At 38.6% G+C, this 25,707-nt stretch overlaps 1 protein-coding gene across 1 annotated transcript; it reads left to right on the top strand.

Moving 5' to 3' along the window:
- Positions 1 to 240: 240 nt before the first annotated feature.
- Positions 241 to 24,999, top strand: INTS7 (integrator complex subunit 7). Its single transcript, XM_065834994.2, has 21 exons — positions 241 to 353; positions 914 to 1,043; positions 1,893 to 2,039; positions 4,020 to 4,157; positions 4,679 to 4,725; positions 5,228 to 5,427; positions 5,939 to 6,061; positions 8,619 to 8,736; positions 9,713 to 9,847; positions 10,413 to 10,510; positions 11,179 to 11,418; positions 12,139 to 12,276; positions 12,982 to 13,188; positions 16,797 to 16,991; positions 17,777 to 17,880; positions 18,267 to 18,335; positions 19,391 to 19,523; positions 20,768 to 20,866; positions 21,636 to 21,821; positions 22,759 to 23,076; positions 23,941 to 24,999. Exons 1-20 carry the CDS (start codon positions 263 to 265, stop codon positions 23,044 to 23,046), a joined length of 2,886 nt encoding a protein of 961 aa, XP_065691066.1. The 5' UTR covers positions 241 to 262; the 3' UTR covers positions 23,047 to 23,076; positions 23,941 to 24,999.
- The last annotated feature ends 708 nt before the right edge of the window (positions 25,000 to 25,707 follow it).

Raw genomic sequence — 25,707 nt, forward strand, 5'->3', positions numbered from 1 at the left:
CGCGCCTCCTTCCTCTGGTTGGCTGGCGAGGAGGGGCCGGGCCTGCAGGTCACACCCACCCTTCAAAGGGGCACTGGGATGCAGCCGCCGCGAGCGGCCGCGGCCGGTGTGGCGGGTGGCACGCGCACGCGCCTCGGCGGTGCGCCTGCGCAGAAGTCGCGCGCCGGCGGCGGCGGGAGGGCTGAAGGGCTGGGGCGGTGGGAGTGCGGCCGCGCATGCGCGGGGGCAGGGCAGGGGCGGGGCGCGGCGGTAAGGGGCAGGCATGGCTGCCAGCGCTAAGTCCTTCCTGGCCGATGCGGGCTACGGCGAACAGGAGCTGGATGCCAACTCTGCCCTTATGGAGCTGGACAAAGGTGAAACCGGGCGGGATCGGGGCTGGCGCTGGCCTGGGGAGGGGGGCTGGGGTCGCCGCCGTGGCGGGGGGCGGGGTCCCTCAGGCCTTCGGTCCCCCGCGGTGGGGAGCGCAGTTTTGTACCGCTTCACCGCGGGCCGGGGAGGGCCTGGTCTTGAGGGAGCATCGGCATCGGCATCGGTATCACAGAATCACAGAATGTTAGGGATTGGAAGGGATCTCAAAAGATCATCCAGTCCAATCCCCCTGCCGAAGCAGGAACACCCAGATGAGGTTACACAGGAATGTGTCCTGCCGGGTTTTGAATGTCTCCAGAGAAGGAGACTCCACAACCCCAGTGGGCAGCCTGTTCCAGTGTGCTGTCACCCTCACTGTGAATAAGTTTCTTCTCAAATTTAAGTGGAACCTCCTGTGTACCAGTTTGTACCCATTGCCCCTTGTCCTATCCTTGGTTGTCACCAAGAAGAGCCTGGCTCCATCCTCGTGACACTCACCTTTACTTATTGATAGCTATTAATGAGGTCACCCCTCACCTGCAGTAATGGCTGTTGTCCTGTGTAGGCCTCAGGTCCGGCAAGCTTGGGGAGCAGTGCGAAGCCGTCGTTCGTTTTCCCAGGCTCTTCCAGAAATATCCTTTCCCTATTCTCATTAATTCAGCTTTCCTAAAGCTAGCTGATGTTTTCAGAATGGGGTAAGTAACATCCATCAGTTTCTATTTGTTGAAACCTCTGACCTGTAGTAATACACAGTATCTTGGAGAGTTGCTGCATTGGAGGCTGGGCGGTTGTGGGGCTTTTCAGCCTACTGGGGACAAGTTGTGCTTGATTGAAGCATGCTTTTCCCATCTTTAGTGGCCTTAAGTGGCTGTGGGTGGTCAGTGACACAGTTCCTTTCCACCTGTCCTGATCTGAGGATTCACTTGCTGACCAGTGTAAGTTCACTGCTGTAAATTCTGTGCCATAGGCATGTTCGAATTAGTAATTAATAAACAGATGAATGATCATGTTTGCAAATTGCATCTCTAAGGAATGTTAATAACAAAGCCCAAAGTATAGCTTTGTGCCTGACATCTAAATGATCCATGTGATGATGTTGGAGCTGCTTTGTAGTAGCTTACAAAGTTATCTTTTGCTGTTGTAGAATCTTCACTGTTGGCTACAGGAAGGTAAAGAAACTCACACCAGGCAATGGCAATTAGACTTTTCTGTCTTAGACCTGGATGTGCTTTTCTAGCAGAATTAGATCCTTCGGTGTGCACAAAACAGGCATCTGATTACGCTCCTTTTTGATAGTGTCAACAGGTTCATTTCCCTGGAATTAGCCCTAAATTTGATACTACCTGTACTAGAAATTGAAATATAAGTGTGCTAATGGTCTCTTTTTGAATGTATCAGTCTACTTAAATATAACGTTTCTAAAACATAGATCTTTCCTTGTTTTCATTTACTCTCAGAAGATTTTTTAAAATAATTTAGTGTCTAAAGTGTTTGAATTTTTATTATAAAAAGCATGATAAAGAAATGTGTGTGTCTTCTAACAGAAATAACTTCCTGAGGCTGTGTGTGCTCAAAGTTACCCAGCAGAGTGAGAAGCACTTAGAGAAGATCCTAAATGTGGATGAGTTTGTCAAGAGAGTTTTCTCAGTAATTCATAGCAATGACCCAGTTGCTCGGGCTATTACACTTCGGTATGTATTACATAAATGCACCTAACTTACTTCAAATGTCTAGCTAATTATTAGTATGCCGGTCTGGAATAACAAAATCTGCAACTACCATGAATGAAATGTCTTCAAAGGGGCTGATTGATAAGGATCTGTGATCAGAAGATCAAGGTTATTGACTGTTTATTACAGTCAGAATTTTTTGGATGGCTCTAGGCAAAACAGAATTTACAGCGTTTAAATTTTGTATACTAAAGAGAAGAAAAATAAACCTGTTATATGTATAAGCCAGAGAGTAGCTGTATGCGATCTATCATATGATACCTGTGATATATTTAGACTGGGACCAAAAGGAAAGTGCTTCCTTCCACGTTAAAATAATTTTTTGTTAACTTGTAACTAAAACTTATCTGTTTGAACCTTGTTACGCTTGCACCTATTTTTCATTTATCTTTGTCTTAGAAGTTTACTGCTTATTGTCTCAATTTGTTGTCTCTTACTGCTTGTTGATCTGTAACTTCTAAGGAAGTGCCATTGTGTTATTGCTTTGGACATCCTGGGAATCAAATGGGGAAAAAAAAAAATTAAGGTATCTTTAGTGTCACTGTCCAGCTACTTTGATGTCTGTGTCTCTAACACTATCCAGCGTGATCATCTCAACTCCATCTTCCAACTCCTGTGCCAGTGAACTGTGAAGAGAGCACATTTCTTTCTTCTGTTGTGTTCTTTTCTTCTTCCCATCTAGAATTGTTACTGATTTCACCATTGAAAGATGGGAGGCAGTAACAAGGATTTGTTTGATTAGCTCATATGTCCATTTCTTTCTTCTTTTGATATTTTATTTGAGATTATGCTTTCATGCACTAGTGTCTCAGAAATCTGTAAATACAGTATATCTACATGTTTGTAGTTCCACTTCAGTGTTCTAACATAAAATTACAGTTGTTGACTGGTATTGAGAGCTATCTTACTGAACTTCTAATAGTCTTGGGAAATCTGCTTGGTTTGAAAAAAAAAATACCTGAATTACTAATAAATTCACAGGATACATCAAGTGAAAGGTTAAAAAAGCTGTTGGTTCGGCAGTTTCAGATTAAAATCTTCAGTTGCTTTGTTTTTGTCCTCCTTAAGTAGGATCAGTAGGAAAGAATATGCTGAAAGATCTGCAAAAAGTAAAACTTCATGTGGAATTTTATTGCCAGATAACTGCCTGTAAATATTTGCATAGCACTCTTGCTAAATTTACCATCAGTGCAAATCTTGCATTAATTTTTCTTTCAACTGGATTATGCTAGATATTTGTGAAAAGCATCTTAGAGATATTCTTAGCAAAGTATTCTTAGCAAAGTGGTTTGCTCCTTTTTTGTAGTAGTTGCACAAAAAGTAGTGCATTATTCCCAGTAATAACCTTATCTTACATCTGTGAAAGATCGTAGGAACAAATTATGGAAGTTGTATGTTTATTTGTTGGATCATGGTAACACTCTGGAAATTTTGCTTTCTTAGCAACTCTTTTGCAGCCTTAATTGGGAAGAGGGTTAGAAAGCATGGAAACAGTTCTCTGAATTTATATCCTGTGATACTTCATGTGTGTCTGAAAACAGCCATCAATGCATTTTAGCATTAAATCTGCTGTACTGATACCAGAGTTTTATGTTAAAAGCATCTTACAAATACTTGTTGCCAGTGCCATAAGAGAATCTTTATTTTATGAGAATTCTTGGTAAGGTTCTCACTGTGCCCATTTCAAGCTACAAGGTATCAAAATGTAATTTATTTTTTTTTTTTTACGAAACCACTGACACAACCCACATGACAAAATTTGTTACATTTTAATTATATGCCTACTTTTAGCATTTGTTTGTTTCTGTAATAGACATGAAAGAGCACATATTTAGATAAAAATCATCTTTTAACCAGTCCTTTTACATTTCTGTTTGGTTTAATCTTGCATTTCTTCACGATCATTGTTCTTCCTGATTTTGCTATGATTTATTTCTGTAGGATGCTGGGCAGTATGGCATCTATTATTCCAGAAAGGAAGAATGCACATCACAGTATTCGTCAGAGTTTGGATTCTCATGATAATGTGGAAGTTGAAGCTGCTATATTTGCTGCTGCCAACTTTTCTGCACAATCAAAGTAAGATGTAATTTTTTTCAATTTTTTGTACTACAGAGAGTGGAAGCTCCATTGACACTGGCATTCAGAATCCTTAATATTCCCTTCTGTAGTCCTACCCATGTCCTTTATAGCAAAACATTTAATTATGTGTGATAACAGTATTGTAAAGAAATCTGAATACGAGTTTAACAGATTTATTTTTTTTTTTCTGAAATAGTAATGGAAAGCTCATAAATATGGGACTGCAAAGTGAAACAACAGTTGTAATCAAGGATTATTTTACAGGAATTATATTAGGGAACAAAATGTCGTGCTGCTTGTTACTTTTGCACATTTTTGAAAGCTTGCCCTTTATCATTTGATCATGCCCATGTGCAGTGGTTCTAAAATGACTTAGGTCTTGGCAAGCACTCTTTTGTGAAAGTTTTTATTTTTGAAACACAATGTTTGGTAGTTCAGTTGAATATTTTAATTATTATTTTAAAATTATTTGTTACTTTATTTTTCGTTTCACCTGGCACTTTGTCTTTTCTCTACAGGGATTTTGCTGCTGGAATATGTAATAAAATCAGTGAGATGATTCAAGGTACGTATGTATATTGAATGATAAAAGGGAAAACTCTAATTTCTCTGAGAATTGTTTATTATCCAGATGTAAATATTGGGTATCAGAATGCTGTTGCCCTTATCCTCAAATGATTCCAGTTTTTAAAATAAATTATCTAACCAATAATCTAATATCTGATTCTTGTATCTTGTTTTCAAAACACCCGTTTGGTAAAAAAAAAAAGCTCATCTATAGTATGATGAATAAACTTACATAGACCATAACAATTTGTTTCAGATGAGTTAATATATGTTTTACCTGCAATGAAGTAAGGAGCAATCTTCTCAAAGAGCTGTAGGAGTGCTTGATACCGCTGTTCTTATGCTCTTGGCTAGCAGATTAGTTATTTGAAGCTAGTGCGGGTGTCTGCACAATCAGCCCTCAGTAGTGGTAGCAATGCAGATGTGCTGTGTGCCTCAGAACTGCCCAAAGCCAGCATGAAAGACCAACACTCTGCCTGTCTTTCTCTTCCTTGCTTCAGGTTTGGCCACACCTGTGGACTTGAAATTGAAGTTGATCCCTATTCTACAGCACATGCATCATGATGCCAGCCTGGCCTCCAGCTCCCGGCAGCTGCTTCAGCAGCTGGTGACATCATATCCTTCTACCAAGATGGTCATTGTTACTCTGCACACCTTTACTCTACTTGCTGCTTCTTCTTTGGTTGACATTCCGAAACAGGTAATTTTTTCTAATTTGTTCCTTCAACTTAAAGGACATTTAAAAAAACCTCAGATTCTGGCTGATGCTGAAAATAAATTGTGATGGATATGTTAGGATGGTTGCTTCTATGTGCTATATAGAAAAAACACTCTGAAAACTGCTGCTGCTTTTATTTTTTCTGCCTCTCTGATCCCATTTCCAGGTAACCCCATCCAACACATGAACCCTTCTTTACAGATCATAACTGTCTGTCTTAAAATCAGCTGGGATTGAAATTGGCTAGGATCAATCAGATTTAAAAAAGCAAACACCATGACTTTTTCTGAAAACATTTCATCTTACCTGTAGGACCCAGGCTTCACGTTTCGCTGCTGTATATTCTCTTGGGTCATGGGTGAGCCTTTTGCCATCCTTGCAAGCAAGCAAATTAATGTTTCAATACAATGGAGTGCATTTAAAAACGTATTTATTGAAGAACTCTGAGGAATTTGAATCTGTTGTGATAATTAAACAATTTACTGTATTGCAGATCCAGCTTTTGTTGCAGTACTTGAAGAGCGACCCCAGGAAGGCTGTGAAGAGGCTTGCAATCCAAGATTTAAAGTTACTGGCCAACAAGACACCCCATACATGGAGCAGAGAAAATATTCAGGTTTATACATTTTGAAACTAGAGTTGTAAATTAGTAAATTAGTAAATGTAATTTAGTTGGAAATTTTTTTCCAGAAGAACAGTTTGGGAGGTCGAGGAAGAACATACATATCCGTATCCTTAAGTTAGGCTACTCTGCCAAGCAGAGTAGCCAAGTATTAATGAACAGTTCATAGAATGTCAGTAAGGAAATAACTTTTCCATCTGACAAACTCATCTGAGATGATAGACATGAGAACTGTATGTTTACATTAATCACTGGATACTGAGTGCGTATTAGTTCTCTCATGTAACGCAGAGAGTCTCTCTGGGGTTTGTCAAAGCATGTCGTCCAGCAAGATATATTTGGAAGGACAATTGTAATTTTGACTTAATTTCTTAGAATTAACAGCTCATTTTCAATAATATCCTTGTGACTCCTGTTTTATGAATGAGACCATAACGGTGTTTATAGTGCATCTGTATTATTTGGGGAAATAGTTGTTATACTGTAGACAGTATTGCTGCTTTCTTTCAGTCGCAATTGCATGTGAACATTTTTTGTTCCATCTTTCCCCTTTTTTGGTAGAAATTACTATAGAAAATAACTTCAGATTAGATTAATGGGAAAGTAAATATTTCAAGAACTAAATGGCACAGGCTTATAGCTCAACTTTTCCGAGTCTCTTTGCTTTGCTTTTGCTGCTCTTGGAAGCTGCTTTTGCTGTACACTGTTGGAGCACAAGGCAGCTGGGAGGAAAAACTGTGGATTTTCTTTAACAATTGTGTGAGAAATAAAGCATGTTTTGCTTTGTCTCCAGTTCTCAGATGAAATGACTTGGAGTGTGCAGAAGTTTTTGTCTTGGTGAACTGCTTTATTCTTCATAAGGGATTAATACCAGAAATTTATTTCCTTTTTAGGAATTTTAAGGAATTGCTTTAGTGGTTATGGATTCTTTGCAGTCAAAACGCTACTGTATACCATTATGTCTGGTCGGTACTTATCTCAATACAAATGACAGGCATGGATAACATGGCTTTCATTGTTATGTAGTGTCTTAAAGTAGGTGTCCTCATGGTTGAAATGCATGGGAAAAAGTTCCATTGATGTCAGAACTAAACCAGTGACTGGGTTAGAACAAAATCAGTTGGCTGAAGTTTGTTACTGCTTGCTGAATGGCATGCAGAAGTAATGAGAGTTTTTTCTGACTTCTGAAATAGAAGGTCAGCATTTTGTGTTGGGCAACTTTTTTCGATCTATTTAAAGGACTGGCTAATGTTTATAGAAGATGGCCTGGAACAGAGCCTCCTTTTTCTCATGGCAAAACATGCTTCTTGTACCATAGTACCAGCAAGAGCTTTGGCAGTGTTAACTTCTTTGGCATTTTGGATCTGTTTGTGTAGCTTAGATAGGGGATGTGGTCTTTGAATTGTGGAGACTTCACTGATTTCTAGATGTCAGCTTCAGAAGGTGTTGCTGTTGATGCATGGAGCACTTCTACTGACTGCAAAGGAAACAAGCGGTCTGTGGACCATCCTGCTAATTCTTCAGTGCTCCTGGCTTTCTTTGTAGTTACTGTTCCAAATATGCTCTGTGAGTGGTGATCTAATAGCGCTGGAGTAAAACGTCACTGTGCTGGGAGACATCAAGACTTATTTTCAACCCAAATCATTGCATCTTCTTCTGTCTGTTGATGCCATACTATTTACAAATGAATTTAGAATTTAACCCTTGCACCATACAAGAACATATGTATAACTGCTAAGAACACTTTTGGATTTTTTATTTGTTCTGTGGAATTAATTCTGTGTTGGCTTTCTTTATTCAGTTACTGGATGTTATAATTCAGCTTTAAGGCAAAGCATACATACATTTTCCATTTGTGTCTCGTATTGCTTTCTCTCTTGTTGCCTGAAGAAGCCTCCAAAACCAGTGAATGACTGCATTGTGGACAGTGTTGGCATAATCAAGCTGAGAAAATGTGGATGTTGAGAGTTATTCCCATCTAGGTGTGATAAGACCTGAGGAGATCTGGCAAAAGGCACAAAAATATGACAGGAGCTCTACTATAAATGAGTTAAAAAATATAATACACTTTAAGATGTTTGTCAAGAAACTGAAACTGTATTCTGTTGGACATTAGGACAGTTAAAGGAAATGACACTTGAAACTTTGCTCTTCAGATACATATACTTACAAAAAATCCTGCGTATTGTTATAAGGCAAAATAATCAATATTGCCTCTTAAGACTGGAGAACTGTCTTAAAATCTTTTGCAATATTTGATCAGTGAGGCCTGATAATATTTTTGCCATGGATTTTTGTTTAATAAGTGACTTACAATTGGTGTTTCCTAGCATATGAGACCCACTGTCACTTTTCTGCAAGTTGTGTTCTCAGTCAACTAAAATAAAAGCTTTAGGACATCACGTCTAACTCTTCATTTCAGTATAGTATTTTCTGTGGAAAAAAAAATTTGACTCTCAAAACTTTTCACAGACAAATGCAACTGAGCATTTAATGCAGACAGCTCATGGGATTTCCTTCCCTCTGTATCTTTTCTCCGGCTGATCTTTAGGCACTCTGCGAATCTGCTCTTCACACTCCTTATGACAGCTTGAAACTGGGCATGCTATCTGTTCTTTCCACACTATCAGGAACCATTGCCATTAAACAGTACTTCAGCACTGCTCCAGGTAAGAATACTAGATTAGATCATTATCTTTGGCATTTCTAATGGGTTGACTGCCTACTGATAATCAGTTTAATCTAAACACTTCGTAGAATGTTCTTAAACTATTTTTGAACTTCAGAACAGTAGCTGAGAGTCAGACTGTTCATTGTACGTAAACTTAAAATGGGATACCATATACCCATGAATAGTCATGGTCTAAGATTTTGTTCTGGATTTTGTGGGTAATATGCTATGTTAAAGGGTTTTTTACCTTTGTGTCTTCAACTTTTCTTCATAAAATGAAGAAATGTATTGCCTCTCAAATGGGTGACCTGCATTCTGCTTAAGGTGATCTGAAACCATGAATTTGCGTAGTTTTGGAGTAGCATGGAGACTTAATGGTGTAAGAGTAGGCTTGCAAGTTATCCACTGTTGCACCACTTCACTGTGCCACCCTTGTGGGAATGACCTGCTTCAGTCCCAAGTGACCCTTTCTGCCTTGTGACTATATTCTGGAAAAATAGAGTAGACATTTTAAAGCAATTCAAGGTATCTTGTTCGTAAAATGATGGGCGTACTGTTTTCTTTCTTCTTGAAAGCCAGACTGGCCTAATGAGTATTATGAGCCCAACTACATGGGCTGCAGAAATGGAGACAAATAGTAAATGATCTTCAGTCATTCTGGTATGTCTTAATATGCTCACCAACTTTTTTTAATCAGATATAGTATTTCTTAAGGCGATATATCTGAGTCTCTGACACTTCAGCCTTTAGACTCAAACATTCTTTCTTATGTATGTCTAACTTGTATAGTGTTCAGGAATGGAGAGCCTCTGTGTGTGGAAAGAGAGAGATGTGTTTTTCTCCTATCTTTTAAACATATGAAAAATAAAAAATCCTAAGTCAATATAGGTTTTTGAAGAAATGTACTTGAAAATATCTGTGTTGTAATTATGGACTGTGATGTTTTATGTCCTGTTTGCCTTGTCTTTATTTAGGAACGGCAGCTACAACTGTGAGATCACTTGATTTAGTAAAACTAGCACAGGAGTGCTGTTACCATACTAACCGTGGCATTGCAGCTCATGCTGTGAGAATTATGACTAATATATCAACCTCTTGTCAGGAAAAAGGTAAATGAAAACAAGGACAAGTAAGTGTTTGTTTACAGTCAGGCTTATGCACTGAGCACGTATTAATTGGTCTTGTCCGTGAATGTCTGTAAATCTGTCTGATCCTTCATGCTGGTTGGGGAGAATGGGGGCTTTAATCTAGTTGAAAATATTCTGTGTGATTTTATGAATGGTTGGGAAGATTCCATCTTTGCCTAATTTGGAGAAAATTACTGGGCACAGTAGAGCACGTGCTACATAAATGCTTGTCTTACCTTTGTTGTAACACTAGTGAATTGTTTGTCAGCCTGTGAAAACTCTTTGCACAAAGTCTTTTGCAAAAGAGTAACAGGGCATTTCGAAGTCTTAGTCCAGAGATTTCTGCATGCTCTACGAATGTCTCAGTTGGTGTGACTGCTGAATTACCTGAGATGTGGAATGGCAGAATTACTTCTAATCAAAATAAGGTAAAGGCAGAAGTACTACCAAGATACTTATCTGTCCTGACTGCAACACCAGTAGAAGCATTATAGCAATTATGGTTGAAAAACATAACGGGGAACTAACTTTATTTTTCTTTTCTTAGAAATTCTGCCTTTGGAGCAAGATGCGGTTAGTAGCCTAGAAGCTCTTCTTCTTCTTTGTAGTCAAGATGACAGTCCAGGGGCTCAGGCAACCTTAAAGGTGACATTACTGTTCTCTTTCTCTAGCACAGCTGTAACTGATAGTACAGTAATAGCTTGCATAATGGAAAGGCTAATGTGCACCAGATCCTTTCTGTTGGAAACATAACATACTGGAAAGAAGTGAAGATTTTACCTATAATCAGAGTTCAGAGCGGCAGAGAAACTGAGCATAACTATGGTGGAACCCTGCTCAGGTCTAGAGTAAGTTGATTGTTGTAGGGGGGAAAAATGTATTCCTCTCAGAGGAACAGCTATAATAAAATATGAACTTGAATATGGAATGGAAGTGTGTCTGGAGGATGGAGAGAACCTGCTTTTTGGTGAAGGAGATGCTAATGTATGTGATTACACTTTTATAAACTACTATTTTTATCTTTCCACCTCATAAGCTGCCAGCAGTAATTTTATCTAGTTATTTACTTGTAAAGTCTGGTAGTATGAGAAAGAAGGTTATTGTTCCTTGAGTCTGTGATATGTTGTTACGCTGTGAGCACAGGGATACAGGCTTGGGCTTTTAGAAAAAAGTCATTTTTTGTGGAGTACATGGTTCTGAAATTACCGGATCTTCTATATTTCTGCAGTCATAGTTGCAGATAAGCACGTCTGGCTTTTTTATTTTTAAGTAGACATTGTATTTATTGTACCTGTTGATTGTGTGAATTGCAGATCACATTAACTTGTATGGTGAAGCTGGTTAAGTGCCGTCCTCACCTGAGCCAGTTAGTGGTTGAATCCCTGCTGACCCAGTTGCACATTGCCCAGGACGCTGCACGGATCCTCATGTGCCACTGTTTAGCAGCTATTGCCATGCAGCTGCCTGTCCTAGCAGATGGGATGCTAGGAGACCTGATGGACCTCTATAAGTTAATTGGACAAGCTGCCACAGATAAAAAACAGGAACTCTTGGTAAGACCTCCTTCTGGTGAAATAGCCCTTTTGATGGATAAAGTCTGTATAAGCTACTGTGGATGGGGTTTATTTAAAAAGGCAGCTAAGCCATTTGATATGTCCAAGTTGATGTGCCAGTCTGCAGCCACCATTTTCAGTTTCTCTTTAACTTTTGACTGCATATGTCAATGTTCAATGTTGAAGTATCTCATAGATGGAGCTGAACTATGCAGTGTATCCTGCTGGATTTTCCAGCAGATGGCACTGCTTAGACAAACGTAGCTATTGAAATTCTTGGGGTGTTTGTAAGATAATGATTATAGAAAAACAAAATGGCAGTTAGCTCAATTTATGTACCGTACTCTGATGCACATGACTTTTAATATACTGTGAGAGATAAAAATGCTTTTATCATATGTGTTTGGAAATGAATTTGAATTTTAAGGAAGAAATTACAAGCTTGCTGTTAATTCATTTGAAACATTTGAAATGTGAAGATTATTTGAATGAAAGTGACTTTCATCTGCAAGAAGTACTTGGGTGCCACAACTACTTAAAAGATACATGATAGAGAAAAGTTTCTCAGTTATAATGTATGTGTAACCGTCTATGTAGTTTTGAGTTCAAAATCAAGCAGGTCATTTCTGGTCATTTGGGAAACAGAACTGGCTTTTTTTTTCTTGTTTTGCTTAGTTCTTGAAATATAACCTTGTTCCTTCCCACTGCATTCTTGATTAGGTTTCTCTCGCCACAGTGATATTTGTTTCCAGTCAGAAAGCTCTATCTCCAGAAATCAAAACTGTTATCAAACAGCAGCTTGAGAATGCCTCCAATGGATGGACAGCCTACAGGATAGCCAGGCAGGCTTCCAGAATGGTAAGTGAAAAATACCTGGAGGAAAATGGTTTGGTGTGATTGGAAGGATGCTGGCCATTTCTTTGAACTCAAAAGAGAAAGTAAGGAAAATGGTAGGACTTGGGAGGAGGAAATGCAGAGGGGGAGGGGGGGTTCCTGCATAATATCCTGGAATGCTGATTCAGATATATACCATTTAGGGCAAGCATCCAAGCAGGGTGTTTTTTCCCTGGTGTTTTTGAAGTATTTGAGAAGAAAGAAGGTAATGAACTGATACTTTCTTGAGCACATGCCTAATCTGCATTGTCTAGCTGTTCTTTAGAAGGTGATACAGGCCATCCTGATACGTGCTTGTCTTTCTTCAATGTGAAGAAAGGAAGAAAACTTTCTCTTCAGTAAAGTCACAGCTGAGGTTAGAATTACGTAGAAACTGTAGTACTAGATGCTGGGGTAAAAGTAAACTGTGATATTTGTTTTTCATCTTATTGAATTACCTTGTGTGAATAAGTACTATACCCTATAATGGCTGATATTTCCATAAAATGAATGTTTGTGCTTTTATTTATTGTTAGGATTGTCATGATCAAGTGATTGGAAGAAGTTTTGCTATTTCTGTTATTAAAGTAGGAGTAGCTCTGGAGGTGTTCCTGTTCTTTTTTGTATTTGTTTCATAGAAACCTACAGGCTTTTTCATGTCAGCTCTTAAAACCATTCTTGTCATTACAGGGCAACCATGACATGGCCAGAGAACTCTATCAAAGCCTGCTGACTCAAGTGGCTTCAGAACACTTCTACTTCTGGCTGAACAGCTTGAAGGAGTTCTCCCATGCAGAACAGTGTCTGACAGGTTTGCAGGAGGACAACTACAGCTCTGCGCTTTCTTGCATTGCTGAAGCTTTAAAATCCTATTACAAAGGAATAGCATCACTCACGGTTAGCACAGATCTTCTACTTTAGTGATGATGTTTCTGTACAATGCAGCAGGTCTGTTTGGCCTCTGTTCTAAAACCTCTGAAAAGTTTTTAAAGATGTCCAGTATCTACCAGAATCTTGTTTTGAGAGGACTGCAGGGCAGAGCCAGCTGTAACACACTGCATCTTCAGAGAGAAGATCCTGTAGCTCAGCTAAGTGTGATTAGCTAGGCTTCTCTTTTTCCTCTTCTCCTCTACTCTTTCGCTGCCTGCCTTGATCAAATCATATGCTATGTGACAGATCTTTTTTAATGTTACAGTACTTAAATTTTTCCACTCCTTGTCTTGGCTGAATAAACTCTATTATAATAGCCAAGCCTGGAAATTTGTCTGAATTGGCTGCTATCTTCTCAAGATACAGAGATGGATTTAATTGTCTTCCTTCCTCCTGCAGAGTTCATGTTGCCTCGTATCAGACAATGTGATCCTATGGAATCCCAACAACAAGGCAACACCAATTTAGTAAGAGGAGGGATGACAATTCAGTCTCATCAAATCAGCAGAATCAGATGGTACCTGCTTTTATGCAAATACTTTCTGCTTCTCTGAAGTGGTGAAAATAGCAACAAGCTGTGTGTATGATGTCTGTGAATGTAAGCAAAAAAAAAGCACAAATTAATATGGCCCTTCAGTTCTTACTATGAAGTTGCTTCTTAACAAAAGACAATCCAGCTGCAGTTTTCTGTATGTTTCTTGAATGAAGCTGTTTGTTTTTTTAATTTTTTTTCTTCCAGTTACAGGAACAGAAACTGAAAACAGTAACAAGTCACATATTAATGTTTACTAAAGTTTAGGTATTACTTTTTATTAATAAGCTGTCCCTGAATAAGCAGGAAGGATGTAAATTTTACACCTTTGTCCTCTGAGAGAAAGCTTCATCGTTTCTGAAGTACTCGTCTTTAACTTGTTGGCTGCGTGAATAAGGCTTTTAATTCAACACTTCAAAGTTTCTCTAATGTCTAGAAGACATTGCAGGGTGGGACCTCATCTAATTAGATGTTAATATTTAATACAGGCAGGAAAATAACTCACATAAATAGATCATTCTGTGATTCAGTAATTTTATTAGCCTTTCCCTAGAGTTCATTTTTTCTCTGAAGGATTCCTGTCCTCATCTCCTCTGCTGACTTCACTCCCTGCATGTTGCACATAGTGCTTTTCTGGCTTCAGTACCTTCCTTGTGGGTTGTTGTTGTCCAGAGGAGTAAGTACGGGTTTTGGAGGGCTGGAGAAGAGGGAATTGTGTTTTATTGCTTGCTGTTGCTGACTTTTGCATCACTCTAGACAAATTTCTAATCATGCTTGAGGGTAACAGCTGTATAAGGAGGCACTCACTGCTTGCATCTGCAGAACTCAGCATCTCAAATGGGAGCAAAGGATGGTAAAATGCACATGATAGTCTTACTGCTGAAGACTTTTGCTGTCTCTTCCCTCTGACTTCGGCTTTACTGTTGCTGCTGTTTCAGTGTAGAGCGTGACTCAGCACTGTTGGTACCACAGACCTTTAGTGCATATGATAAACCCCGTGTAGCTGTCAGCTTTATAGCTGGCAGACACACTGCAAGTAAATCTGTTGCAGATGTTCGTCAGCCCAGTGTAGCAATGATGAAAGACAGTGTCTGATCTTGTCAGAAAATTTCTCAGTTCCTTCTTGATATGAAACTGTCTGTCTTGCACTGCTGCATGCAAAATGCTCTTTCATGTGAGTTAGTCCACTTGAGGAAAAAAGTCCCATCACTTTATGGGTGAGAGGTGTGGGGAAGAGCAGGGACCTGTCATGGAGTGTATCTGCCATAGTCCCCATCTGTCTTGCTGTGTACTTGCTTGTACTGTTAGCAAAGGTTTTGAATAGGACCTGCTCTTTTGGCACAGAACATGCATCACATTGGAAGCATTGTGCTTATTTTTCACTGCTGGTAATCTAGAGCAGATACAGAACTTGAACAAAGCATTAATATAACCATTGATTAAGTAGCACTAACTCCAAATATGTTGATTACAAGTGATGGTGTTTTAAGAACTTGACTGAGGTACAGAACTCTTTCTATCATTTTCGAAAAAGAATTAGAGCTCATTTATTGCCCATGGTTATATGGGTAGCAGATAAGGTAAATTGCAGTATTAATGAGACAAGCTTGTATTTCCATTTACAAGAATCAAATCCAACTTGTGCTACTAAAAATGTCTGGATTTTCTGATATAAGTGCTGGTACTTTACTCTCTATAAAAGCATGTAGTCTATGATGATCAATTACAGTGTTGTGCGATCTCTTCCACAGAGAGTTTTCTGAAACGACGCTTGTAGAATTAACTGGACAATTTTCATTCAAAAGGGGTTTTTTTAATGCCCTTGGAAAAGGGAAAGCAAAGGGGTAGATAAGAGGGGCTGCATGGCTCAAGTGATGAAATAGTCTTATTTCTTTGGTTGAAATCTAGCTCAAGAGTTCAAAGGGGTTGCAGCTGGCTGATGTTTCTTCACTTTAGTCAGTAGTGAGCCAGTTCTCAGATGATGTGATGTTTTGTGATAAACTAGTTTGCTGCTTTCCTGCTGGCAAAGAAATGATTCATAGTAAGGTTTTGGGGTAGGTTATAACTTCTTGCTTCCAGAAGTGACCTTTTCTGTTGAGGAATAAGAAGGAATAAGGGTGAAGACATACATGAGTTTAACATACATCCATTCTCTGAGCAAGAGAAGGTCCCAGCACTTTGTTTTACAAATGTTGTTGGTTTTTTGTTGGTGGTGGGTTTTTTGTTTGTTTGTTGTTTTTGTTTTTCCTTAAGGAAAATCTTTACTCTTCTCAAAATCCAGCAGTATAAAGAAAAAAAAAGTAGTGGATTTTTGGCTTAACTCGTATAGAAACTTGAGTGCTTCAGTTTAACACCTCCTGGGTGTCCCAAGCTGTTGCAGATGCTTCTACAAGCCAGATAAGCTCTTAGGGAGCAAAATTTCACAGAACCATCTTTGTTAAATGTTAACAGCATGCCTACCCTGCTGGAGTTTTCTTACTGTTTTTAGTTGTCACTGAACTGTGTCACTGCACTCATCACATGCAAGGTTCAGTACCTTCCTCATGTTCCTGTCCATTTCACAGTTCCAAAAAAACCAAAGGTTATCACCCCTTCCTCTCACTGCAGGGAACTTTGGTCAATTCTTTCTCTACTCGCTGATGCAGAGAATCACTTTTTCAGTCCTTTGTCTTTCTGTTCGTCTTCCAGTTCAGTGTGTTCTCTTGTGGTAAGGACTGTCTGGACTAATGTCATTTGAAGTCTAATGGCTTGGCCTTGGAAAAAGAGGAAATAGGTGCCCTGATAGCATTGTAACAGCTGGTGTCACATCAGCTGCAAGGGCGATATGCTTGAAATAGGGCTTAGTCATTACCTAACTTCTGTGTGGTTTATATTCAGCATGATTTAAATTGAGCAAATCTCTTATGGAGTTTTAAAAAAGAAGCTTTTAGAATTAAACTGAAGGGTTCAGTTGTCTGATGAGACAGTACAGTGACATTGCAAAGTTATTTTATCATGTTTGCTTTTGACCTAGATTGCCAACGTTCCTATTACTGTGTTTCAGGCTGCTAGCACGCCACTTAATCCTTTGAGCTTTCAGTGTGGATTTGTGAAACTCAGGATTGACCTTCTGCAAGCCTTTTCTCAGCTTATTTGTACCTGCAACAGTCTAAAAACAAGTCCACCACCAGCTATTGCCACAACGATTGCTATGACGTCAGGAAATGATCTTCAAAGGTGTGGACGCATCTCTAACCAGGCACGTGTTCTTATTCCACTCTTGCGCAGTTACGTTTATGGCTCTGGTATGAATTTTGCTACTTAGCAAGCATGTCTGACGAAAGGAATGGAAAAAGGGTAGTGAACAGTTTTGCTAAATAGCCGGCCTTGGTTTTCACCTATTACTATAAAAATGCCTGCCTGTAGCAGGCCGTGTTTTGAAGTGGAGCATGTGCATGTGTTTTCTCATACATTCAAGTGCACAGCTTCCAAGGTATGTATGTGGTAAGCCACTCAGTATGCTCAAACTTGCAGCAAGACCTTTCACACTTTGTTTTGAAACACCTCAGATACTGTGATTACACTAAAGAAGAAGATATACTTTAGGATCATACTGCAGCTCCTCTCTGCGAGCACTGGGAACTGACTTCATATCATACAGAACACCAAGACATTCTGCTTGTAAAATCCGTGTAGTCTGCAAGACGGAATCAGTGGGTAGTCTCTGAAAGACAGAGGAGTTTGATTTACCAGTAGGGGATAGAGGAGGCTGTTAGTAGGGCTTTCTTGTTTTGCTTTATTTTTAGCCCAAGGAGGGTGTGTTGGTGCTGTGTTTCAGGAAAAACATCTGTTTAGTGTGTGGATAACGATCTGTCACTGGTGATTTTTAGCTGTCTAAAGAAGCAAGAACTTTATCTATTTTTCCAGAGCATGTTGTCTTACTCCTTCAGTGTTGTATGTTATAGTGTAGTTGTTTTCTGGATGTGTGGGTTTTGTTTATTTTGCTTTGATTTGATTTTTTTACTAGTAACATTGTCTCTGTAGATGAAACACTCAATGGAGGAATTCCGAAACCTGGCTACACGGTATGGAGATCTGTATCAGTCATCTTTTGATGCAGACTCAGCAACTCTAAGGAATGTAGAACTGTATCCTTTTAAAAATCTTAGAATTTGTCCACTTTTCATGTGGACAGCATAAAGCTTAAAAATCTTTTCTATGAAGACTGGCGCAACATAATTTTGAAGCATTTAGTAACAAAAGTTAGGTACCAATTGCGTAAAACTTATTTGGAAATAAACATTGCCATTCTATTGTTTGGAATTACGTTATGAACAAATTGTGACACAGAAATTGCAACAGCATAAAATGTGAGATTTTCACAGAGCAAGAACTATGTTTACTAAAGGAGTAATGACTGTAGGATTACTTCACAAAAACTAGAGAAATAAGGAAAAGTGCCTGTAAATATGCTACACTTCTTGTTTTAGGTGCCAACTTGGCAAGTCTTTTAACTCCTTAGTATTAATATCAGACAACAGCAGAGCTGCCTGTTGATTTCTCATGCGATAGAAGCTCTGATTTTGGATCCAGAATCTGTAAGGTAGGTTTGATAGTTAACTTTCTACTACTTTACTATTTATTTCTAAATCCTTGGAGCTTTAAGCCTAGGAATTCAAAGAATGTTCAGGAAGTTTCTCAGTAGACCCTTTAAGTCTGCTCTGGGCAGGCTTGAGGACCTGTTACTGCTTTGCTATACCTGGCAGGCTAGGGACTGTGGTTTAGGTTCTGTGTTTTATACTGATTTTAATCTTAAGAGCAATATACTGGACTCACCTTCAATATAGACTTGCATTAAAATAAAAAAATAACTTTTAATCTCTTCTTCAGCTACCTATTTTAACTTGTCATTCTGTGTTAGCTTCCATGCCTACTGTTTGCACTTGTAAGCACACACTGGTTTCCTTTAGAGTCTTGAAAATATATGCGCTAAATTAGTTTAAACTTCTAGTGTAAATCTGTTACCTCTGGCTCTTTTTTAACAGTGAACTTATAACGACTAGAAAATCACATTGAACTACCAATGAACTGAACATCCTAAGCGACCATCCTATTCATTATGAATTAAGCATTGCTTAGAAGATGTATTAATCATACTTGTAAAAAGTATGAAGCTGTGGACTTAAAAAACATTAGGTGTCTAGGAGATGGAATTGTACTCGAAGCATGAGATTATAAACTTCCCGATTTGCTCTTAACTCTGACTGCCATTCTTGCTTTTCCTTGAGTTGTGAGACTCTTAGAACATTATAAACACTTCAAGCTTGAATAAAAGGCAGGGGAACTAAACACTTCAGGCTTAAATAAAAGCTAAGGAAATTAAGCATGCAGAGTCTGTTAGACCTTTAACTGCTTCAAGTGAAAGAGGATGGGGACAGAAAGCACAGGATAAACTGTAGTAAAGAAAGGGTTTAAATATAAAGGGCGAGTCTTATAGTAGAAAAAAATAAACAGCGTAACCAGTTTGAAAGACATAGTTATTTCTTAATGAATTTGAAATTGTAACAGAGGATTATTGTTTTGAGCCTGTTTTGGCAGTAAGCCCTCCTAGATTACGATGAAGAAAGTATGTTAGACACAAAAGGTTTTATTTTTTAGTTTCCAGGAATATAGCTCAAATGGAACAGCACATGTTGAGAGTGAATATGAAAGAAGAATGATGTCTGTATTTAACCATGTACTGGAAGAAGTGGAATCCCTGAACAGGAAGTATGCTCCTGTGTCTTACTTGGCAAGTAACAGTTTTAAATGTATATTCTGTAGAGAAAGGTTCCAAAAACTCACAACTTTGTATATCTGTGGTGGTCAAGAAACTGAAAAGTACATTCAGTTAATTAACATAACCTCTTACTGGCACAACTGATCTCTACAGAGACTCAGTACTTCAAAAATACTTCAAAAAAAGTTTTGCTAAGGCAAAACCCTTACTGATCTGATGAAAAATGTTTTAAAAATTCTGATACTAAGAATATAGCAGATGCTGATAAGATACTTAAAAGTGGTGTCAAATCTCTGTCAGATCTCTCACAACACTTGTGTTCAGATACTGAAGCACAATCTCTTTGTTCATGCTGTTGTTGTGAAGGGATTCTTCCACTACCACACAGAGTGCTGGAGGGTCCAGCTCTAGCCTAGCTTGGGTTGCAGAGCTGCTGGCAGTTAATACTGTGTTTTGTGAGTATAGCGTTTCTCTTATCAGTGCAGGTCATCGGAGAACACAATGTAAAGTGTGCTGAATGCAAACAGTGAGCTGATTACAGACTCCTGTGCAAGGCTAGTGTGGCTTCCTCTTTTAGTCAACATCATAAAGCTGAAGTGCATGTTGATGGGAACAAGGTAGTTCATTTGTCATGGCTGGCATCTATTTGCCTTGTTTCTAAATCCAACAGTCCTTATCGATAAGGCTGCAAATAGAATAGAAGAATGAGTTGTGTAAAACATAGTAAAGGTAAACCCTGTAAACTTGGTTTTGACTCATTCCATACCAATGCAGCTCGGTGACTTCAGCAGCACTGCCTTTGCTCATCTGAGCCAGGAGGATGGTATAATGTAGTGGGGAAAGGAAAAGTAGACAAGAGGCTTAAAATGTAATTATTGCAACAAATTAAGTTGTGGTAGATGCCAGTCTTGTTTGCTTGGAGAGGAATAGTTTGTGTGTGAGGGTTTTGTGTATGAGCATTTCAAGCAGATCCTGCTCTGCTGACTAACACTAAGACTGAAATGATTTGGCTTTTTGTTTCTTGGCCTCCTTGTTCTTTACAGATGAGAATACCTTCTTCATAAAGGGCAGAACATAAATAGAGAGGCTGAATGTGGTCACTGTCTTCATAGTGGCTGTTATTCTGTGACTATCTACATATATTTCTGGACTTCAGTGGAAATTACTGCAGTTTCAGTACCTCGAGTGCATGTCTTTTTTCTATGCTATGAATGATATCATCTTTTTCTCAGTTGTTTTGGCTCTGTTTCTTACAGCATACTGCTTGCCTGTGTGATGCTGTCATTGCGTTGTTGAAGGTACCCCTTTCCTTTCAAAGGTACTTTTTTCAAAAGCTACAGTCTACAAGTATTAAGGTAAGTACTGCTCAGACATGGCCTAAAATTTCTCTTTATGGCATCTTTATGAGAAAAGCCTTACTGAGGTCATAAAGCTTCAGCATTTTTAGTGAAGATATGTAACTGCAAATAGCACCTGGGTTTATCTGTTTGGAACAACTTGGATAATATGTAGATATGATCATTAAGATCCACTAGGCTGTGACTTAGGCAACTAGGATTCAGTTCTGATTGCAGAACTTAAAGACAAAATCTAACTGGAATTCTTGTTGATTCTAAATCTGCAAAGCTAAATAGTGTTCTAGTCCTGGAAAGGCAACCTTTAAAAGCTTGTATTGTTTTTCCTTTAAAAAGTAATGTTTACTATCTTGGAAAAAAACCTGTAATATTTATCAGCTGACTGAATAAGAATGGCTAAATGTGACCTTCAGTGGTAGTATTTTCTTTTTACTCAAGTGCTCCTTTTTTCTGTAAAACGTAAGAGTCTTATGATTTTTAGTATTTACTCTTATTACATTTTACTTCTTTGTTCAGCCTAGTATACTTACCTATGGCTATTTTTATAGAAGATTTTTTCCACTTCTTTTGAAGAAGTGCAATTAATGAAATTGATATAAAGACCACATCTGTTACTGCTCATGATGCTTATTCATTATTACACTTATTACATTTACCAGACCCCTTTGTGGAGATTTTTCTATAAGCAGGTGTTGTGTTTCACCCTTGAATCGTGTTTGCTTTTCGGGAGGCATAAAATTACATATTTGTCTGTTTTCTTGTGTTTCAGCTTGCGCTATCCCCATCTCCAAGGAACCCAACAGAACCTATTGCAGTACAGAACAATCAACAGTTGGCCCTAAAGGTGGAAGGAGTGGTTCAGCATGGTTCTAAACCTGGCCTTTTCCGTAAAATCCAGTCGGTCTGTCTAAACGTCTCCTCGGTGCTGCAGAGCAAATCTGGCCAAGACTATAAGGTAAGAAGAAAAGAGAGCCAGGAGGAGCCTTCAGCTTTCCTGCTGTATTTTCCTGCTCTCTTGTCTGGCTCTGGCTAGCAGAATTTTCACGTTGAAACAAATGGGTTCTTCTGTGATCCTGACAGCTGACATTCAAGCACTGGTGGGAGCCAAGCGTAGTGCATGGAAGGGATCTGGGATTTTTAAGTCTGCTGTATGCTGATACCTATTTAGTAACAGTTTTTCTTCCAAGCAAAAGAGGCTTTGTGATGCTTAGAACAAGTCTTTAGGAATCTGCTTGATATCAGGAAAATTCAGTGTAGGTATATATAATATGAAACTCCAAAAGGAAAAAAGGCAGGAGTAGCTTATTCTCTACCACATAGCCTCTAGAACTTATCCTCTTTTTAAGGTTGGTTGGGTGGTTTGTTTATGGAAATCAGGAGGACAGGCTATCCAAAGTAAATAGCACCTGAGGAGATAATTATTAAATTAAAGTCAACATTTTTATCTGTGTGTCCAAAGTTCAGGTTCTGCTAATGTATGATATTCAGTGAAAGACCTGTTTAGGTGGGATATGGGGTCTTTGCTTGTTTGTTTTGTTATTTGGGGTGTTTTGAGGCGGGGAAAAAAAAGGTCAGTTGCTTCTAAGAGAAGAACAGGACTAGGAAGTGTGTAATGTTTGTCTTGTTTTACTTTATGGAAAACTAGAATCTCAGGGAGAAGATGACTTGTTAGCTACCTTATTTCTGCAAATAGATATAAAAATAATTCATTTGTTGATCACAAAGCATGTCAAGCTGGTTTATGCATGCACATGCATGCGTTAGTTTAGGAAAACTGAGGACAAAGATTTTTCTCTTTTTTTTTTTTTAATTTCTCTCCTTCAAACGGAGAGCAGAAAAGTTATTTTAATAGGTTTATATAAATGGCATTTTAACCTTCCATGTGTTCTCAGATTCCTATTGACAACATGACCAATGAAATGGAACAGAGGGTGGAACCACACAACGACTACTTCAGCACTCAGTTTCTGTTAAACTTTGTGATACTTGGCACCCACAACATCACAGTAGAGTCCTCTGTAATAGATTCAAATGGTATTGTCTGGAAAACTGGGCCTAAAACAACTATCTTGGTTAAATCTCTTGAGGATCCGTACTCCCAGCAGGTTCGTCTTCAGCAACAGCAAGGACAACCACCATCCCAGCAGCAACAGCAGAGAACAGCATACTCACGGTTTTAATCCCCAAAAGTGACTCTATCCTGGTCAATGGTATTACAGTTTTTCTTGGACACTTTTTTTGAAAGACCTACAATTTTAACTCTCTAGAAAGTCTCGGATGCCAACTTATTGCTTTTTAAATTTTCTGGGGTAAATTTGAACTTGGTTCAGCTGAGGCAACTCTGTTCAATTTTGGAGTTGTACTTTTAATATACTTTTAATATAACTTCCGTTTACAAACCTGTTGCAGCAGACTTTGGTAGCAGGGGGACAGTAAGAGCTCTTTGATTAGTACTTTCTGTACTTTCTTTTTTTGAAGCATAGGTTCTAATGTTAGGCTCAGAGGACATCAGTAAATACTTTGACTAGATAATAAAGAACTGAGTGTAATACCAAGTATGTATCTGGCAGGAATATCCAGAGATACTTCTCTTTTTTTTTTTTTTTCCCCTCCCTGACGGTTTAATAGCAAGTGTTTGGCTGGTGTATGTGTATTATTACAATTCATCAGCTGTACTTAATGCACACAAATATAAGTAAATGTTGCAGCTTACTTCTCATACCCAGTAATTGTAGAGAGAGGAGACTGCTTGAGGTATTGCTGTCCAGAGAGTCTTACCAGAGGCAGAATTTTACTGGTGGGAACAATAAACTGTTTCTCAGATGATATACAAAAGATTACTATGTCATTTGTAAATCTTCATGTATCTGTATTTTGGAAGGGTTTGGTTTTGTTGTAGGTTTTTTTGGTTTGGTGGTTTGGGGTTTTTTTTCTCTTTTAAGCAGGAAGTTAACTTGCAAGTTTTTGTGTGTTGTAATGCTTTGTTTTTTTAAAAAAGGAATTTTATAAACCAAGGCTTTGTAATCTTGTGTACTCTTTGACCAATTTAATAATCTTAATTGTTACTTTTACAGAATAACCTGAAGGAGAATTTGGCAAATACTGAATATCTATTCAGAATAATTTTGGAAATATGCTGCTTTATACATATGGTTTTCATGCTTCCTTTGAGACATTAAAAGGCTGAACTCTGCCTGCATCTGGACTCCCAGGCAATAGATCACATAACATGTCCTTCACCTGGTCCTCATAAATAATCTCTGCTTATCATTCTGCAGGAAAGTAGGACCCACTTGAACAGGGAGGAGGAAGGATGGCACTTCTTAAAGACTTCTGTTAGTAAATGGCTTAATGCCTCTCATTGGAGAAGAAATTTTCATTGTTATTTTCACAGTAAATTCCTAAGATACTGTTATATCTTCAAGTTGATTTCAATGTAGAAGCTGACTAGAGCTTGCAGAGTCTGTGGAGAATATGATCGTGAATAAGCCTAGGCTTCTTTGGCATAGCTGGATGAAGAATTGTTTTTGTCGTGTTTTCCTGTAATAGTTGCTTAAGAAATCAACTTTCTTCCTCTTGGCTTGAGACTAACCAAAAAAAAAGTGGAAGTGATCATGGTAGATTTCATAATGCCTTGATCAGGCTATAAACCTAACTAGAAAAGATAACTGGGATGCAAGATGGAAATAGCAGGCTCACAAAATTGATGAAAAATTCACTAGCATCCCTCTTGAATCTGACTTTTTTATTTTGCACAGGAGACAGAAACTACTGCTGCCCTTGCAGCTAGCTGAGGAAGGTGGTGGCTTCTGTCCTCACTTTTATGGCTATACACTTATTTTGTGTGTGTGTAAAAACATACAGCTATGTACATATGCTATGCATGCATACATGTACCTGTATCTACCTATAGTTACATGGTCCAGAAAGAGACAATTCACCTAGTGTTGTACATGTAGTCTGTCAGACTGAAGATCTGAACTGGTTTTTGTTGGTTGGGTTTTTTCATTGTTGTTGCAGATCAGTGTCTTAACCACAAAACCCTCCTTATTGTAATGCAAAAAAAAAAAAAGTCTGAGGTCAAACTTTTTTTTTTTTTTTTAAATCATGCAATAAATGTATGTTTCTTGCTATGTTGTTGACCAATGCATTGCTGGAAACCTGTGATGGCAACATTCCAAAAAAACTGAGAAATGAAACTGAATTTCCACATTAGGGAGCAGACTTTTCTTGTAAGTCATATGATGTGCATAGCTAAACTTACGGAAAGCCTAACAGAAAAAAAGACTTGTCCAGGGAAAGCCCTGACCTGGCCTGAGGCTCACTTGTCTTTGAGCTGGTAAGATTAACCCTGCTGCACTTGAAAAAATTGTTTCTTTTCCAGACTAGTTTGTTCATATGATCTGAAAGGTCTCTAGAACTCCAGAAACTTGTATCTGTTTTGGAGCTGGACAAATAATAACTGAAGTCTGAAAATACGAATACGAGGTATGGGAGATTGCGGGGTGAGGGTGAATGTCTTCTGGCAAATGGCAAGCAGTATTTATTGGAATTAGTTTGTTTAGGAAAGTGGCTTGCTGTGCAAGTATCTGAATTTCTAATACATTCTGAAGGATTTCTCATGCTGGCTCATTTGCAGGTTAGCTGTATGTGTGCAGTGATCAGAAAAGACCCTGGACCTGTTACTAAATTGTCCTTTTAGGTAAGCACAGTGTTTTATTTTATATGGGTTTTGTAGGCAGGTCATTCTTCAGGTGTTTGTTTCATTTGTTTTCAAACATTGTGTATTTTTATTCCTAATACACTGTGAAATACCCTTGGCAATAGGGAATGAAGATTCT

Source organism: Patagioenas fasciata, chromosome 3 (assembly GCF_037038585.1).
Source record: "Patagioenas fasciata isolate bPatFas1 chromosome 3, bPatFas1.hap1, whole genome shotgun sequence".
NCBI lineage: Eukaryota > Metazoa > Chordata > Aves > Columbiformes > Columbidae > Patagioenas > Patagioenas fasciata.